Below are 17,337 nucleotides of genomic sequence, written 5' to 3'. Positions count from 1 at the left end.
ATTAAATATAATTAATTTTGACTACGAGGAAGCACAGAAAGAAGCAGATGATGTACTACTAACTTTTCTCAGTTTCCTCCAATTTTAAATTTTAGAAGGAGATGAGGTCCTGGTCCACACCTGCGGATTACCTGGTTTGGGGGGACCGTTGCTGTTCCTGTCCTTGTCCACCTGGTCATACTTCTGACCTAGTCTAAAATCGAATATACTCTGGATTTAGCCAGGAGAAATTTATTTATTATTCCAATTAGACTCTTAATATCTCACCCGGCACAGCCAGAAGAGGACTGGTCACCCCTCTGAGCCTGGGTCCTCTCTAGGTTTCTTCCTAAAATTCGACCTTCTTAGGGAGTTTTTCCTAGCCACTGAAATTCAACACTACTGTTGTTTGCTCCTTGGGGTTTAAGGCCGGGTGTCTCTGTAAAGCACTTTGTGACAACTGCTGTTGTAAAAAGCGCTTTATAAATACATTTTGATTGATTGATTGATTTTAACATCTGAGAGTTCAGGTGCACCATGTAAATGTGAAATGCTGGCGTATGACTCGTGAAGTGCGACCTACGACTTGTGTGAATGGGGTCGGACAGGACAGGCAGGATGTATCTCTGTGCTTCAAAGTGTCAAATGCTCCCATCTCTATTAGTCTTGGTGAGCGGTCAGTATCAACTAGAGGCAGTTTGAGACAGAGGGTTTGATAGCCTGCCTTTTCACATCCACCCGTCAAAGGTCATGGAAATACCAGTCCTGCCAGGAGGTGTGTGAGGTGTCCCCATATGGTAGCATGGCCCTCACAACGTGTGTGTGTGAGTGTGTGTGTAGAATGGGTTGGACTCCTCAGTATAGGAAACTCCACCCAGAAACGAGCAGGATTGTCTTCTCGTCATTTGCACTCTAACTCCATTGCTTATAGAGACTGGAAGTCTTCTGTCATTCTAATGGAAACATTTACTGAGAAACACTGTGGGGAAACACTTAGCTTTCAAAGTTAACAGAAAACAACACAATTGGATGTTCCAAGTCCACAACACGGCTTAAACCACATTAGGGAAATCACTTCTGAGGTCTACTTTGTACTTAAAATGAGTATACACATATACAGTATAAATATTTTCTACACAATCGGCAGTATGTATATAGACAGGTGACACGTTAAAGGAAAAAACTACAGAAAGTGTCTAAGGTGTTGGGCCACAAAGAACCGCCAGAACAGCTTCAATGCGCCTTAGTATAGATTCTACGAGTCTCTGGAACCCTACTGGAGGGATGGGACACCATTCTTCCAGAAGATATTCCCTCGTTTGGTGTTTTGGTGATGGTGGTGGTGGAGGAGAGCGCTGTCCAACACGTCAGTCCAAAATCCCCCATAGGTGTTAAATTGGGTTGAGATCTGGTGGCTCTGAAAGCCACAGCGAAGGATTTGTCATATTCATACTCATCAACCCAGTCAGTGGCCCCTAATGCCCTGTGGATAGGGACATTGTCCTGCTGGAAGAGACCTTATAATGAACCCTTTTTCAAAGTCATTTAGATCCTTTCCTCTTGGCATCGTGATTCAAAATCAAGGTCAACTGGGCCTGCTTAGCATATTTATACATCCCACAGTGCATGTTGGGGTGTTAACTGCTTAATTGTATCATAAAGTACACCTCTTTTGGCACTTACTTATTCAAGTTTTTCCTTTAATTCATCACCTGTCTGTATGTAACAGTGTATACGTTCTTGGGTTACATAAAGAAACCCCTTTTTCTCCTTTATGGTGTACCTCCACTACAACTCTGAGATCAAGTGGTTTGAAGACGGAATGCTGATGGGTGCAACGCTGTGGTATATTGGAATGCTTTAATCAAATCAGTAACCACAGTTAAGGACTGCATCAATGCATGCCATGTAGCTTAATACATTTGCCACACACTCTCATGCCTTGTTGATTATGTATTATATCAGACTATTTAAATTCAAGACAATCTTCTAATAATTTTTTATGGTCCTAACCTTAAATATTTCCTCCCGAGGGCATTTAATCTTCATACTAACAGTCAGTGCATTTGCATGCAAAGTTTAGTATTTCTGTCATGCTCTCTCCATGTGAAAGAACATTGCTTTGCTATATGAAGGGGGTATGGGTTTCAGAATCATTCTGTAGAATTGAGATTTGCAATAAAAGCTCTTGGCCAGAGAGGAGAGAGAGGGAGATCAGGGATAAAAAATGAGAGCGTGAGCAAAAATAAAGGAAGAACTGGAGCATAGGTACTGTACTGTCCATATTCTGTGTGTAAGGTGAAGGGAGAACCTTTCTTGTTACATTATTTTCATTGTAAACCAGTCTATTTACAGTGAGACAACATTCTGTCTAGACAATAAAGGGTTCCTGGCTGACTTCAGTTAACAGAACCATTTGGAACGGATCTTATTACAGACTAAGACTGTGGGAAGCTAAGAGAGAATGGAGGCGGCTAAGAGAGAATGGAGGCGGCTAAGAGAGAATGGAGGCGGCTAAGAGAGAATGTGGGAGGCAAAGAGAGAATGTGGGAGGCAAAGAGAGAATGTGGGAGGCAAAGAGAGAATGTGGGAGGCAAAGAGAGAATGTGGGAGGCAAAGAGAGAATGTGGGAGGCAAAGAGAGAATGTGGGAGGCAAAGAGAGAATGTGGGAGGCAAAGAGAGAATGTGGGAGGCAAAGAGAGAATGTGGGAGGCAAAGAGAGAATGTGGGAGGCAAAGAGAGAATGTGGGAGGCAAAGAGAGAATGTGGGAGGCTAAGAGAGAATGTGGGAGGCTAAGAGAGAATGTGGGAGGCTAAGAGAGAATGTGGGAGGCTAAGAGAGAATGTGGGAGGCTAAGAGAGAATGTGGGAGGCTAAGAGAGAATGTGGGAGGCTAAGAGAGAATGTGGGAGGCTAAGAGAGAATGTGGGAGGCTAAGAGAGAATGTGGGAGGCTAAGAGAGAATGTGGGAGGCTAAGAGAGAATGTGGGAGGCTAAGAGAGAATGTGGGAGGCTAAGAGAGAATGTGGGAGGCTAAGAGAGAATGTGGGAGGCTAAGAGAGAATGTGGGAGGCTAAGAGAGAATGTGGGAGGCTAAGAGAGAATGTGGGAGGCGGTGTCTTACCTTGTGGTCATATAGTCCCCCCTGTGACCTGTAAAGACAGAGAAGAGGGGACATAGGGGGGAGGGGCGTGAAATGAGAAATGGGACCTGTCCCCAAAGACCAAGAAGACCATTGTGTTCTTGTTTATGCTCAGTAAAGCACCCAGCCATCTGCCCACACACCATGACTCACACGGTAACATACGCAGCCTAGTTAACCTGCCGGAAAACAACATTCAAAATAAAAACACTCAAACTGAAACTTTAGGTGTTTTAAATATGCGTGTTTCAACATGTCAAGACACACAACACCTTTAAATAGTTTGAAACAGCAGGAATGGTTTAAGCTGGTGTCCATGGATGTGATTCAACCTGTCAGGGAAACAGACTGGTGGGGCTGGCTTCACTGACCTAGACACACCTGAACACTGACATGCACAGGATTTTATGTCTTGTAGATCGCGTTAGTCCCCATTCTCCTCCTCTATCCCTACACAGCCTACAGACTGACTGACTGAGACCACCCTGAGAGCAGGCTTAACTGTTAGCTAGCTAGCTAACATGCAGTAGGACTAGCAACTCAGTGCTGTCAGTAGCTTAGTCAAAGGGCTTAAGGAGATCCCACCAATGTAGAACACAGGGACCCCGGCCAGAACAGTCATACCACACTAATGCTACCAGACCATTAAGCTAACCACCAATTGATCACTAAGAGGGATCATACATTGGCATAATCCCTTTAACTCTGACTTGGCTCATGAATGCAGATATTTGCATCTCGGTTGTACAGCCCAATGGAGAAAGTAATACAGAAGCAATGTGACTGCATCAAGGGTAGATTGAAATTGACATTTCTTAGAATTGACCCATTATGTTTTTACCTGTTTCTCATTAGCTGAGTTAATGTTGGTAAAAATGTTCATGCATTCTTCCTGTTTCACTTAGTCAAGAGTTTCCTTACAAACCCCAGCCTAATGAACACAGACAGTAGCTGAGGCATACTGTTCCAGACATATGGAAACCTGCTTAGTTCAACTTAGCCAAAGCAAGCACAGTTATTTCTATCCTGTCTGGATGGTGGACAGACCAACAGACAGACAAGAAGTAGCCCAGGACATTGGAAGTATCCAGTCTCTTACCTTCTCCCAGAGCCTTCTTCAGCAGGTCATGCTTGGCCTGCAGTTTGGAGATGAGATTGCTGCCCTCCAGAAACTCCCGGAATTTCTGTGGAGAACTCCAAGTAATTACTAGGGCGGTTGAGCAAAGTGAGTGTTGCCTGCCCTTAAGACACCAACATCTGATAAGGCAGTCAAGGACAAACGACACAATGACAACAAAGCGTTATCACATTATATCTATCTTCAGACAGCCAGGAGGACAGAATTACTGAGAAAAGCCTAGCCGCTCACTACAGAATATACACTCACCTAAAGGATTATTAGGAACACCATACTAATGCTGTGTTTGACCCCCTTTCGCTTTCAGAACTGCCTTAATTCTATGTGGCATTGATTCAACAAGGTGCTGAAAGCATTCTTTAGGATTCTTTAGGATAGCATCTTGCAGTTGATGGAGATTTGTGGGATGCAAAATCCAGGGCACGAAGCTCCCGTTCCACCACATCCCAAAGATGCTCTATTGGGTTGAGATCTGGTGACTGTGGGGGCCATTTCAGTACAGTGAACTCATTGTCATGTTCAAGAAACCAATTTGAAATGATTCGAGCTTTGTGACATGGTGTATTATCCTGCTGGAAGTAGCCATCAGAGGATGGGTACATGGTGGTCATAAAGGGATGGACATGGTCAGAAACAATGCTCAGGTAGGCCGTGGCATTTAAACGATGCCCAATTGGCACTAAGGGGCCTAAAGTGTGCCAAGAAAACATCCCCCACACCATTACACCACCAGCCTGCACAGTGGTAACAAGGCATGATGGATCCATGTTCTCATTCTGTTTACGCCAAATTCTGACTCTACCATCTGAATGTCTCAACAGAAATCCAGACTCATCAGACCAGGCAACATTCTTCCAGTCTTCAACTGTCCAATTTTGGTGAGCTCGTGCAAATTGAAGCCTCTTTTTCCTATTTGTAGTGGAGATGAGTGGTACCCGGTGGGGTCTTCTGCTGTTGTAGCCAATCCGCCTCAAGGTTGTGAGTGTTGTGACTTCACAAATGTTTTGCTGCATACCTTGGTTGTAACGAGTGGTTATTTCAGTCAAAGTTGCTCTTCTATCAGCTTGAATCAGTCAGCCCATTCTCCTCTGACCTCTAGCATCAACAAGGCATTTTTGCCCACAGGACTGCCGCATACTGGATGTTTTTCTCTTTTCACACCATTCTTTGTAAACCCTAAAAATGGTTGTGCGTGAAAATCCCAGTAACTGAGCAGATTGTGAAATACTCAGACCGGCCCGTCTGGCACCAACAACCATGCCACGCTCAAAATTGCTTAAATCACCTTTCTTTCCCATTCTGACATTCAGTTTGGAGTTCAGGATATTGTCTTGACCAGGACCACACCCCTGAATGCATTGAAGCAACTGCCATGTGATTGGTTGATTAGATAATTGCATTAATGAGAAATTTAACAGGTGTTCCTAATAATCCTTTAGGTGAGTGTATGCTTTTGAATAGCTCTGAGTCTCAGGCTTAAAATCATTGTTTGCTGTTGCTACCTCTTGCTATGACGGACATGAATGCGACGTGGACCCATTCAGTGAAGTCCTGAACGTAACCAATAATGGCAAGTCCACCCACCATGAAGTAGAACTGCTCCGTCTCCTGCTGGTTGGCCCTCCTCTTGGCGATGCTGGGCTTGCTGAGGTAGGTCTCGGAGACAGTGGACCTGACAGACTCAGTGGAGCGGCTGTGGTGGAAGCACTCAGACACGTCGTAATCCTCAATGGTCACCATGTCCTGGATGGTGGTCAGAGTGGCCTCTGATGTTTTCTTGATCTGGTGGGAAAACAGGGAGGAGGGCGGCTTTTAAGACAGGTTAACAATGTAGTCTGGTTTCTCCATTCGAGTGGTCGTGAACTCGGCACCCGTGTCCGGCTTGAAGGACCTGGTGTCTAGGAACAACCATGGATCAGAGAGCCGAGGAAACAGGGTTTAGGACATCAGAGCTCCTAGGCATTGGGAAGGGTACTTGAGGGAGCAGCAGAGAGAGTTAGTAAAACATTTTGAATAGAGTCCCACTGTTTGCCCACCAACATCCCCCAACGGGAGCAAAGTTTAATGGTACCGTGTTGCCGCTGCCATCGCTGTCACCTATTCAAATCACCATCTCCTTCTAAAAATTTCCGATCCCATGTCAAAGTAACGTGAGGAGAGCTTTCTGACAGCCCCCCGGTTTCCCCGCTCAGCATGACAAACGCATCAGTCCTTCAGCATGACAAACGCATCAGTCCTTCAGCGTGACAAACGCATCAGTCCTTCAGCGTGACAAACGCATCAGTCCTTCAGCGTGACAAACGCATCAGTCCTTCAGCGTGACAAACGCATCAGTCCTTCAGCATGACAAACGCATCAGTCCTTCAGCGTGACAAACGCATCAGTCCTTCAGCGTGACAAACGCATCAGTCCTTCAGCGTGACAAACGCATCAGTCCTTCAGCATGACAAACGCATCAGTCCTTCAGCATGACAAACGCATCAGTCCTTCAGCATGACAAACGCATCAGTCCTTCAGCGTGACAAACGCATCAGTCCTTCAGCGTGACAAACGCATCAGTCCTTCAGCGTGACAAACGCATCAGTCCTTCAGCATGACAAACGCATCAGTCCTTCAGCATGACAAACGCATCAGTCCTTCAGCATGACAAACGCATCAGTCCTTCAGCATGACAAACGCATCAGTCCTTCAGCATGACAAACGCATCAGTCCTTCAGCATGACAAACGCATCAGTCCTTCAGCATGACAAACGCATCAGTCCTTCAGCATGACTCAGGAACACAGCAATCAATTTGCAGGCACTCTTAGATAGAATCCAGTCAGGAACGAGGTAGGGAGGAATAGTGCCCAGGCTTTTAAGCCTCATTTCCATAACTGCCACTTCGCTGTCAGGGCGAGTGTTTTTCCAGGAGCACTGGGGGTTGATGAAGCATATACCATTAATTAAAACAGAGGACACTATAATGTAAGATTCCACTAGACACGGACTGTTCAAGTCAAAAATAATGTTTCTTTACTGGGTATATAATGTATAAATTGTGTTGAATGTTTAACAGGAATTAAATCTTATTTCTGAACACCAGTTCTTTACAACCGTTCAGTAAAAACAAAACTGATGCTCTTTTGTGCAGCAACATATTATTATTAAATCAATGCACACAAATAACATATCAAAGTGATATGTGATTTCCATTCCCAGAAGGAAAGAAATTAGCTACAACTTTCTAGTAGATCCTTCAGAGAAAACTACGATCTGTCTTTTGTAAGACAAAAGAAAAGGAAATATAATGTAAGGAGAAAAAGACTGGGGACGGTAATTGGGGACAGTGGCCAACAACAGGGTGTCGTATTTTTCAGCCGCAGTGCAAAACAACATCCTAAAAATATTAATATTCCCACTGAAAAATGATCATTAATGACATGCAAGTGAACGTTTTTATGTCACTAATAAAAAGGATCAAGTGATTATTCAGTACAAGAAGATGCATTTCAAAGATGCTGTTGGATATGCCGATAATAGGGGGTTCTACGCCTGCTGTGTATGGCACAACCTGGCCACAGAAACAGGTTGCCACACACAGATCTGGCAACACAGAGAGGACAGGTTGTGCTCCCTCTGCCCAGACAGAGAGGTAGGGACAGAGCAACATTTTCTCCTGCACTGCATAAACTATGCATATATACAATAAATATTCTCCCTAAAATGTAAACACAAAATGAAAACTACAGAGATTGAGAAAAATTCAACTTATTCTAGTAGAAAAACCCAGTTGTGCTATATAAGTGGCAAAATATGTAGCGTCCTGCCACACCCAAATGGACAACCAGCTGAATAATCAATCAGGACAATGATATGAATGCCTGTATCCTTTCCATTACTTATGTTTAACTGTGTAATTATTTGAGAAAGAGACACACAGAGAGACAGAGAGAGAGAGAGAGAGAGACAATGAGAAAGAGACACACAGAGAGACAGAGAGAGAGAGAGAGACAATGAGAAAGAGACACACAGAGAGTAACACAGAAAGGCAGAGAGAGAGAGAGAGAGAGAGAGAGAGAGAGAGAGAGAGAGAGAGAGATACACACACAGACAGAGAGGAGAAAGACAGAGAGAGATGAGGAGAGACATAAAGAGACTGAGAGAGACAGCCTATTGAGTGTGTGAGCGACTGATTCAAAATTGAAAGACAGACCAAGAGAGACCCACATTCACAGAACAGAAACTGCTTAACCACAATTTCAAACATTCAGCAGGAAGTGCCAGTCTGAGTAAAACACTGAAAACACTGACAGGGAGATTAATGATTGTGACCATCAAAGACAGATGCCATGTACTTCTGAGAGGACAGCCAGTAACTAGTTGAGCCGTGAGCTTTTGAATAAGAAATACCTCAGCGGGGACTTGAGTTATACCAACTTATCTCAATCTCAGAGTCAGACTTCAGGCTTTGTTAGACTAAATAAACAGGCTGAGAGGCTTTGTGAATGGTGGGTCCAGAGTAGCATGGTTTAGGACCAGCCCATAGGTCTCCTCCCCATGCTACAGAACATGGGCATTGGAGAAAATGTTCTAACCCAAAGATAAGAGGCAAGTCCCTCTCGTCCAGTGTCTCCTGGGTGGGCCTATGGAGGCCAAGAGGCTCAACTGTCATGGAAGAGGATGAATAGGCATGCATGTAAGAGAATCTCAGTAAAATCTTACAAAACCTGTTGAAATTCCCCACATTACAGGGTTTTTTCTGGAGCTTAGGTCAAAAAGGAGCTTAGGTGGTGGGTGCGGTCAGCAGCATGTGAGGGGCGTGGTCAGCGGAGTGTCAGGGGCGTGGTCAGCAGAGTGTCAGGGGCGTGGTCAGCAGAGTGTCAGGGGCGTGGTCAGCAGAGTGTCAGGGGCGTGGTCAGCAGAGTGTCAGGGGCGTGGTCAGCAGTGTCAGGGGCGTGGTCAGCAGAGTGGGAAAAGGCATTGTCGGCAGAATTCTTGAATTTTAGACAATTTATAAGTCACTTTATAAGACAATTTGATAAGACAATTTCTTGAATTTCTACACATTTCTCCAATAGCTGATGAAAAGGTTTGTGACCGGTCTGGACTGCAGGCAGGCCAGTTAAGCCCCCAGACTCTTCTACTATGGAGCCAGAAGGGATGCAATGATTCACAGTATGTTATCGAACCATTCGGGACGCCCCCTACAGTATGCACAGGTGAACTGCGGAGTTACAGTATGCCGGTCATTTTCTGATAATTTCCAAAACGTGCTTATTGCTCTACAGACAGCACGTGGTAGATTCAGATCCACAGAACCAGACGCGTAGCTTCTGAACAGGCAAGGCAGGCTACTGCTTGGGGCCCCTGGCCGTTAGGGGGACCCTGAGGGCTGACAAACTTTACTCCACAGGTCTGTTTTTTTGGAATCGGGGGTTGTAGTCAGTGTTGACTGCTAGGATTTTAAATGGAGTAGCTCTCTGGGACCAGCACACTGTTGATCAGAACAGACCAAGATGATCAGGAGGATTAGATGAGACCAGGAGGATCAGACCAGACTTGGAGGATCAGACCAGACCAGGAGGATCAGACCAGACCAGGAGGATCAGACCAAGAGGATCTATAGTTTCTACTTCTTCTTGCAGGAAACTACATTCTTGTTGACTGATTTCTGAACTACAGAACTTCTTAATATTTAGAATTTTAGGTAATCGCTTCAGGCTTCTGAAGTCATGGTTTCTAACTTCATGGTTTGCTTGACAGAAGACTTTGCTACTAGCACGTTATCTCCTGTATAAATCTGTCTGGTGATTAGCATGACGTCCATCTATCAGGGCCTGAGGTGAGTAGCAGGCTAATCTCAGAGAGTCAGGGCTGTGGCTGCATAACCCAGAGCTAACACTCGGCACACATCTACCAGGCTTTGATGTGCCACCCTGAGGTTTATCTGGAGAAAAACAAACAGTGCTTCACTACAAAGGAGGTGGTATTAGATGGCTGGGGTTTATCATAAAACACCCTATCCATTCAGTACACAGCTAGCAAAGGGGAGAGAGAAAGGGAGAGAGAAAGAGAGAGAAAACACACTGGGTTTGATACTAATCTCAAAGGCCAAGAGAAGGAAATTTAAAATACTTTATTAGCTACTCTAGCTCTGAGAAATACCCACAATGAATGGAAAATGGAATTATAATTAATAAAACCCCAGTCCTAGGAGAGAGATAAAGAAATGTAACCAGTGTAGCAGAACATGTTTATATCCAACCATACAGCTTTAGAGGTGCATCGGGACCAAGCCAATGGTCTTGTGTGCTTTCCCATGGTGAGTAGCGTCCAGTGGCTCATGCTAATAAATTATTCATCTGTTTTCTGTTGACCACTCATTGTGTCGAAAGTCAAGGAAACAGCTGCACATCATTTAAAACTAGACAAAAACACACCAGCCCTCCCTGACTTTTTGGTCTTTCAAATCTTTCCCACCTTGGTCCACACTTCCTCAATTCCTCCCAAAGCGCACGCTGTAAAGGCCTTTTCAAATGACCAAGCACGCCCTGGAAGGGAGGCTGGCTGATGACTTTTCCAAGAATTCTTTCCCATGTCATTCTTTTGTTGCATTGCAAAACACAAAAAGGCTGTGTGCCCTGTTGTGGGGCAAAACCACAGAGCGGCAGTAGGCGGGTCAGACGCAAGACAACGGGATGCGAGAAGCCAGACTGATGGACGTGATTGCACTCCGTAACACCACAGCAGTCGGCAGACACAATCATTTCCTTCCCATTGGCTTTTTATTTCGCTAACACACAGGCATGCTGGCTAGTCAGCATGAGGCCAATTAAAATGACCAGCCAGGGATGAACCTCCAATGTCAAAACAGAGGAGGGGGACGGTGCACAAACAAAACAGAGTGAGAGAGTGTGGTTTGGAAGGATACTGGCAACACACAGTAGGATGGTCTAGTCCTATCATATATCTGAAACACGAGCTGAAAAGTTATTAAATCCGAAGTTAACGTCATACAACATTTTAATTCCTTCCCAACATGCAACAACAAAAGAGCAAAAGAGGAGCAGATGATGTTGGTTGATATGGTCCCCTGCCCAAACTACTCAAGGTTCTGCTCGTTACAAAGAAAATATGGAAATTACGTGGGACCATTTTACTCCAACAAATGGTCTTCCACTGCAATTCTTTCCGTTGACTGTCCTACTGAACACTATAAGGTAGGAGTAGGCGCCATCTTACCTCCTCGTTTTCGATTTTCAAAGTGGCAAGACGGGACTGTAGCTGCTGGAACCTCAGCATAAGCTCTCCGTTCACCGGCGGCTGCATCGAAATCTGACACACCTGGAGAGGAAGAGGAAACAACTGCTGAGGCTTCTTCCCCGATGACGGACAGAGGCCTCAGCTAACCTCCAACTTTAAGCCAACATGGAAAAGTCTTCAGAGATGTGAACTTCACACAAAAAACAAAACATACTCCGCTTTGACCCAGATCTGGTGCCAGACAGCCACAGAACAATAGCATAATAACAGACATGAGTGACATGAGAGCCAAAAGCATCTCAGTGAAATTACTTTTGAGGTCGCACTGCTACTCAGCTTGAGGCTGAGGAGGGAGACGTTCTTGTCATTGGCCTAAAAAAGCTTAGCGTGCCAGACGGGCACAGTAAAACTGTGCAATTTAGGGATCAACACCTGGGCTCATTTAATGGAGGACATTTGAATGAACGTATCCACTCCCACTGTGTACTGTGGAACTATACATACTGGCCTCCACAACCATACAGACTAAAAGCCTTAGCTTTCGCCACAACGACAGGAGAGTAAATGGAAAGAACAGTGGACGCAGGAAACGACACGTCTGTGGACCTCCGTGTCTCACCTCGTCACCCATGTGGGGCTGGAACTCAAACTTGCCGGGTGGGCAGAAAGCGGTGGGGTACAACTCCATGAAGCGCTGGCGGTCACTGCGAGGGTCCAGGTTGTCAACTGCATTTTCGATTATGTCCAAGCCCTCGTGACGGCTAGTCTCCAGGTTGTACTCTGCTGACAGGTAGGTCCGCAGGGCTCGATTCAGGCTGGCATGGTAACCGAGATCACAGCACTGGGGGGAGAGGAAGAACATAATTGGCAGAGTGTCGTATAACAGGTCTTCCAGCAAACACTGAGCAAAGTGTACATGCTATGGAAAAACAATCTTTGAAACAGTCTTAGCAACTCAGCAAAGTAAAGAACATCTGCTCCTCTAATCTTTCCACTCATTGCGGTCACGAGTGTTATTGGCTTTTAACTGAATGGTCTGATACTTTGTGACCACTGCCATGTCCTGGAGAAAGAGAAGTGGGGCCAACATGAATTGTTTGTCCAGCATCATTAGGACTCATTATCTAGGAACCTGGCTAGCCAGTGCTTCTGAGTCCTCACCAACATCTTTGGAGGTAGATAAGGCCCCCAGACACAGGAGCTCTGTCAGCCAGGCAAAATACCATTCCAATTGTCTAGCCCACATTAACACTGTCAACTACAAACACGGATCACATGACCTACTGAATCAAGCCTGCATGTACACTCCTGCAAACGCGCGCGCACACACACACACACGCGCACATGCACACGCCTTACATATGCACACGCACGCACGATGACTCACTGACTTACAGACATAAACATACGCCCACCCATGTGGTGATCATCAAAGGCTTGGGAGCAACAGGGCGGGAAGAGAACAATTTCAACAGCCAGCAGGGTAACATGAAGGGATGCCACGTACCCCCCCCCACCACACCCCACCACACCCCACCCCACCGTCTGACTGGAATACACAACCACTGACCCACCCAGCATTCTGTCTTGATATCCTGGCAACGGAGAAGACACGCTAAAGAAAAGAGAGATTCCAAGTAGGCCAGTGTGAGGGATGGAAGAACTGTCTGTCTGTGTGTGTCAGTCTGATATTGGGGAGGGGTGTAGAATAGTAGAGGTCGGTTCCACACGAAGGTCAAAATAAGCGTTGAAAAAACAAAATGTAACGACTCCAAATAAAACCGTGTCAACGTCTGGATCTCGGAGGGCTGATTTTTGGTAGCTGGAGGCACGCCTCAAACATCATACCACATCAGTCAATTATTGCAAAGTGTTTGCCATGTGTTTGCCGTTTGATTGCCGTGTGTTTGCCGTTTGATTGCCGTGTGTTTGCCGTGAGTATGCCGTGTGTTTGCCGTGTGTATGCCGTTTGATTGCCTTGTGTTTGCTGTTTGATTGCCGTGTGTTTGCCGTGTGTTTGCTGTGTGATTGCAGTGTGATTGCAGTGTGATTGCAGTGTGATTGCAGTGTGATTGCAGTGTGATTCCTGTTTGATTGCCGTGTGTTTGCCGTATGATTGCCCTAGGATTATTTTTTTTTATTAAATAGTGTGTGTGCATATGTGTGTGCATGCATCTTTAAGCCATTCACAACTGTGGGTAACTTGAGGACAGGATAAAAGGTAGCATAGGGGAGTAGCTCAGATCACAAACTCCTGGGGTTTTTCCATTCTCATTCTCGGGCAGACACTTTCATCCGTCTGGTGTGATTCTTCTCAAACCGTCGCTCATATTTCAACTTGGCTTCTAAACATATCGGTTTCTTTCTACAGTACATACGCAGATGTTTAATTTATTTTAAAAGGTTCATAGAAATACTGCTGAATGACAGAGTTTCTTCAGCACTAGGAGGATTATGGCCCATAACTTTTGAAAGTTATTGGCCATTTAATAAACAGACATTGGTCAAGTGCAATGCAATGTAGCCAATCACAAGCCTCCTTTTAGTCACATTATTGCACATCCCAAAAAGTCTAAAATTTGTTTACAAGAAATCCCAATCTTAAAGAACATATTATAATGTTTAAGATTGCATAGAAACGTTTGCCAAATAAAATAAGGTGCACTTTCAATTTTGCAATATTAAGAATGTAAGACAAAAGAGTGTTACTGAATTATAAAATACTCAAGAGAGAAGGCAATAAAGCTTCATGTGACTGAGATTCTTCTAATTTAGCAGATGCACTCATCCGAATGACTTACAGATACTTACTAAGGAGACTATAAGACTTGACTATGGAAGTCTTAAAGGAAGCTGAGTGAATCCCTGAAATATCTTAACCTTGTCATATGTAATTATTTGCTGATTACGCTTTTAGACACTGAAACATTGGGTGGAAATCCACTGAAAGATGCCATAGTTTTGTCCTGGTTTCATATGTAACACATAATGTTTATGTAATGTATCAGTGAGATGCACTTTGTGAAAACCATCTCATTCAGAGGGCAGATGGAGTCTGTGGTACCTGTGGAATGGGAGGGCCTTAGCCAGGGAAGAGGCAACTTGTGTTATGGATTGGAGTCATTCTCTCAGATCCCTCAGCTGTCTCAAATGGTAGCCCATTCCATTTCTAGTGCAATACTTTTGAACAAAGCCCATGTAATCAAAGGTAATACATCATGAAGGTTATAGCAGGGTATAGCAGGTTATAGCAGGTCGCATTAACTAAGAAAGAGAGTGGATGATTTTTAGTAACAGTCTTATTAACTAGGAAAGAGAGTTAACGGTTATACAAAGTTTTATTCGGCCTTGTCAACCAAACTTTCTTAGATAAAGATAGATTAGTGTCTGTCTCCCAAACAAAAAAAACACAGTTCACTTACATCAATTAAGTCAGACAAGTCATGAATGTAGTACTTGAAAACGGAGGAATTTGTTGCCTCCAGTGTCAGCAGGTACTCATTACGCGCTTTGATTGACTTCAGCTTGTTCTCGGAGTACTTGGCCTGGCGCTAATGAGAGAGACAGGGAGAGAGAAAAAGGAGAAACAGAAAAATTACTGAGCAAAAATGCTTCATCATCCACAGTTGAGCATTTGACATTACGTTCAAATCATTAAGCACATTCCCTAATCCACATTCATTTACAGGATTGAGTGCATTCGTTTTTCTAAACAGGACATACCATCATGTGTAAATCATGCCTACATACACAGTGTGACAAATTCCAGATAGCAAACAACCAAAATAAAGAACAAGGAATTAGTGGGAAAGAGTAACTGGGTCTAAAATATGTAAGTTTAAAAAACTGATGTCCCACAGGCCTTCTGGGTAACGGCTGACCAGCCCAGAGGTGCTCATTCATACATCCCCTTCCTTCCTTCCTTCAGAGTTGACTGCCAGATCGACAGAAAGACTATTAGTCACCTGCCAGTCACCATTGGACACTGACTCACACACTGACACGCTCGTCCGTATTTTTACTGCTCTCCCAAACTCAACGCGCTACAGGAAAGGACGAAGCTATTAAACCATTAGTCACGGAACTCTAACTGAAAACAGGTCTGTTGCTGTGCTTCTTCTCATAAGCAATCGGGTAGTTTATTTTTCAAGGCATTCCAACATTCCCTTTAGCAACATTTATCACCATTACCAGTCACTGAAGACCCCTCACAATATCGCGTCATCCCAAACAAGATGGCGCCGGCTCAGATTATTTTGAACTTCTTCCATTTTAGCATGGTTCCAGCGACTAGAGGCCGCTCGGCTTGGCCCAGTGGTGCGAGTCAGGAACAAGTGTAAGGTACCTTTTCCTTCATCTTCTCAATCTTCTTGACAGAGCTGCGTCTCTGGTGCTTATCCTCCAGGCGGATGCTGAAAACTGGCTCTGCCCGGCCAATCTGCTTCTCCTCTTGCTTCTCCGCCTCCTTCAGCTTGCTCTCTGCACTGATGCTCTCGGTGTGATACATGTGGTAGGTCTTCATCACCTAGGGGTGGAAGGCAGAGGTCAAATAGGTCAGTGGGTGAGAGATCGAAGGAATTCAACCTCACAATGGGAGTGAGGGGCTGTTTCGAACCAATCAATCAAACTTGATCTACTAAACCTCCTTCACACTCAGGAGATTGATTCAGCTCTTCTTCACAATAAGCCTTTCCAACATGTAACTTCAGATTCCCTCTCTGCTCATGAACAGCAATACCCCGATAACCATGATCCACTGCTGTTATCATTTACCAAATCCACTGCGTTTCAAGTTCTACACAGAGATCAACCCACACTTCAAAACACAGAGTTTGATCCACACGAAGCAGCTTGCTGGAATAACCACCAGTGTTTTATATAAGTGGATCCGTCTCCAGCGGGTAAAAATGGGATGCCGAGGGACCTCGATGCCCCCACTGACACCCAGTCATCCCCGACTGCTGCCGTCCAGGGTGGGGTGCTGTCAGCGGGCCTCCAGCGGACATGCAAGGCCCGTGTCAGATCATCTGGTAACAGATCAACAGCCTAAACTACTTACTTCCTCAGAAGTAACAAGCAAAAATTCCATGGAATGAACATACATTTCCTGAGGCCAGGAGAAACACACTTGTAAACATGGCTTGGCATGAAGCCATGGGCAGGAGTGGGCTCAAAGAGTACACCAAATAACATCCTTAAATACGTACTTCACTTGGGTTTGATTTAGGACGCCTTCTGCCAGGGAACCGTAACTGAACAGTGCCTAACGGTGCAGATACAGCCCACCTGGCACACCGGACCTTCAAAGTGTCTGAACTCAGATCTGGTGTCACACATTTTAGTGGGTACACTCCCTTAGTCAATGTGTTATTAACATAATTGAGGAGTGTTGTGCAGTGGTTAATGCATTACCTCCACAGCAACCCACTGTATTCCTAATGCATTACCTCCACAGCAACCCACTGTATTCCTAATGCATTACCTCCACAGCAAACCACTGTATTCCTAATGCATTACCTCCACAGCAACCCACTGTATTCCTAATGCATTACCTCCAGAGCAACTCACTGTATTCCTAATGCATTACCTCCACAGCAACACACTGTATTCCTAATGCATTACCTCCACAGCAACACACTGTATTCCTAATGCATTACCTCCACAGCAACCCACTGTATTCCTAATGCATTACCTCCACAGCAACCCACTGTATTTCTAATGCATTACCCCCACAGCAACACACTGCTTAAAGTTTGAATCATTATTATCCTAACACCAGGAAGCTTTTACTATTATTATTACTACTGACTCAAATGACTGCAGAATACATGAG

At 44.8% G+C, this 17,337-nt stretch overlaps 1 protein-coding gene across 6 annotated transcripts in view; it reads right to left on the bottom strand.

The window, feature by feature from the left end:
- The window catches only part of srgap1a (SLIT-ROBO Rho GTPase activating protein 1a), a 115,943-nt gene that overhangs the window by 33,127 nt on the left and 65,479 nt on the right, over positions 1 to 17,337 (bottom strand). For all 6 annotated transcript variants that reach the window (XM_010883340.4, XM_020056798.2, XM_020056799.2 and 3 more), the window contains exons 5-11: positions 15,850 to 16,029; positions 14,927 to 15,055; positions 12,124 to 12,345; positions 11,484 to 11,585; positions 5,845 to 6,042; positions 4,222 to 4,306; positions 3,105 to 3,132 (exon numbers count right to left, since the gene is read on the bottom strand). In XM_010883340.4, coding sequence (XP_010881642.1) covers positions 3,105 to 3,132; positions 4,222 to 4,306; positions 5,845 to 6,042; positions 11,484 to 11,585; positions 12,124 to 12,345; positions 14,927 to 15,055; positions 15,850 to 16,029 — 944 coding nt within the window. The remainder of the gene's footprint in view (positions 1 to 3,104; positions 3,133 to 4,221; positions 4,307 to 5,844; positions 6,043 to 11,483; positions 11,586 to 12,123; positions 12,346 to 14,926; positions 15,056 to 15,849; positions 16,030 to 17,337) is intronic.

The sequence above is a fragment of the Esox lucius genome, chromosome 19 (genome assembly GCF_011004845.1).
Source record: "Esox lucius isolate fEsoLuc1 chromosome 19, fEsoLuc1.pri, whole genome shotgun sequence".
NCBI lineage: Eukaryota > Metazoa > Chordata > Actinopteri > Esociformes > Esocidae > Esox > Esox lucius.
This window is presented reverse-complemented; position numbering and strand designations above follow the sequence as displayed.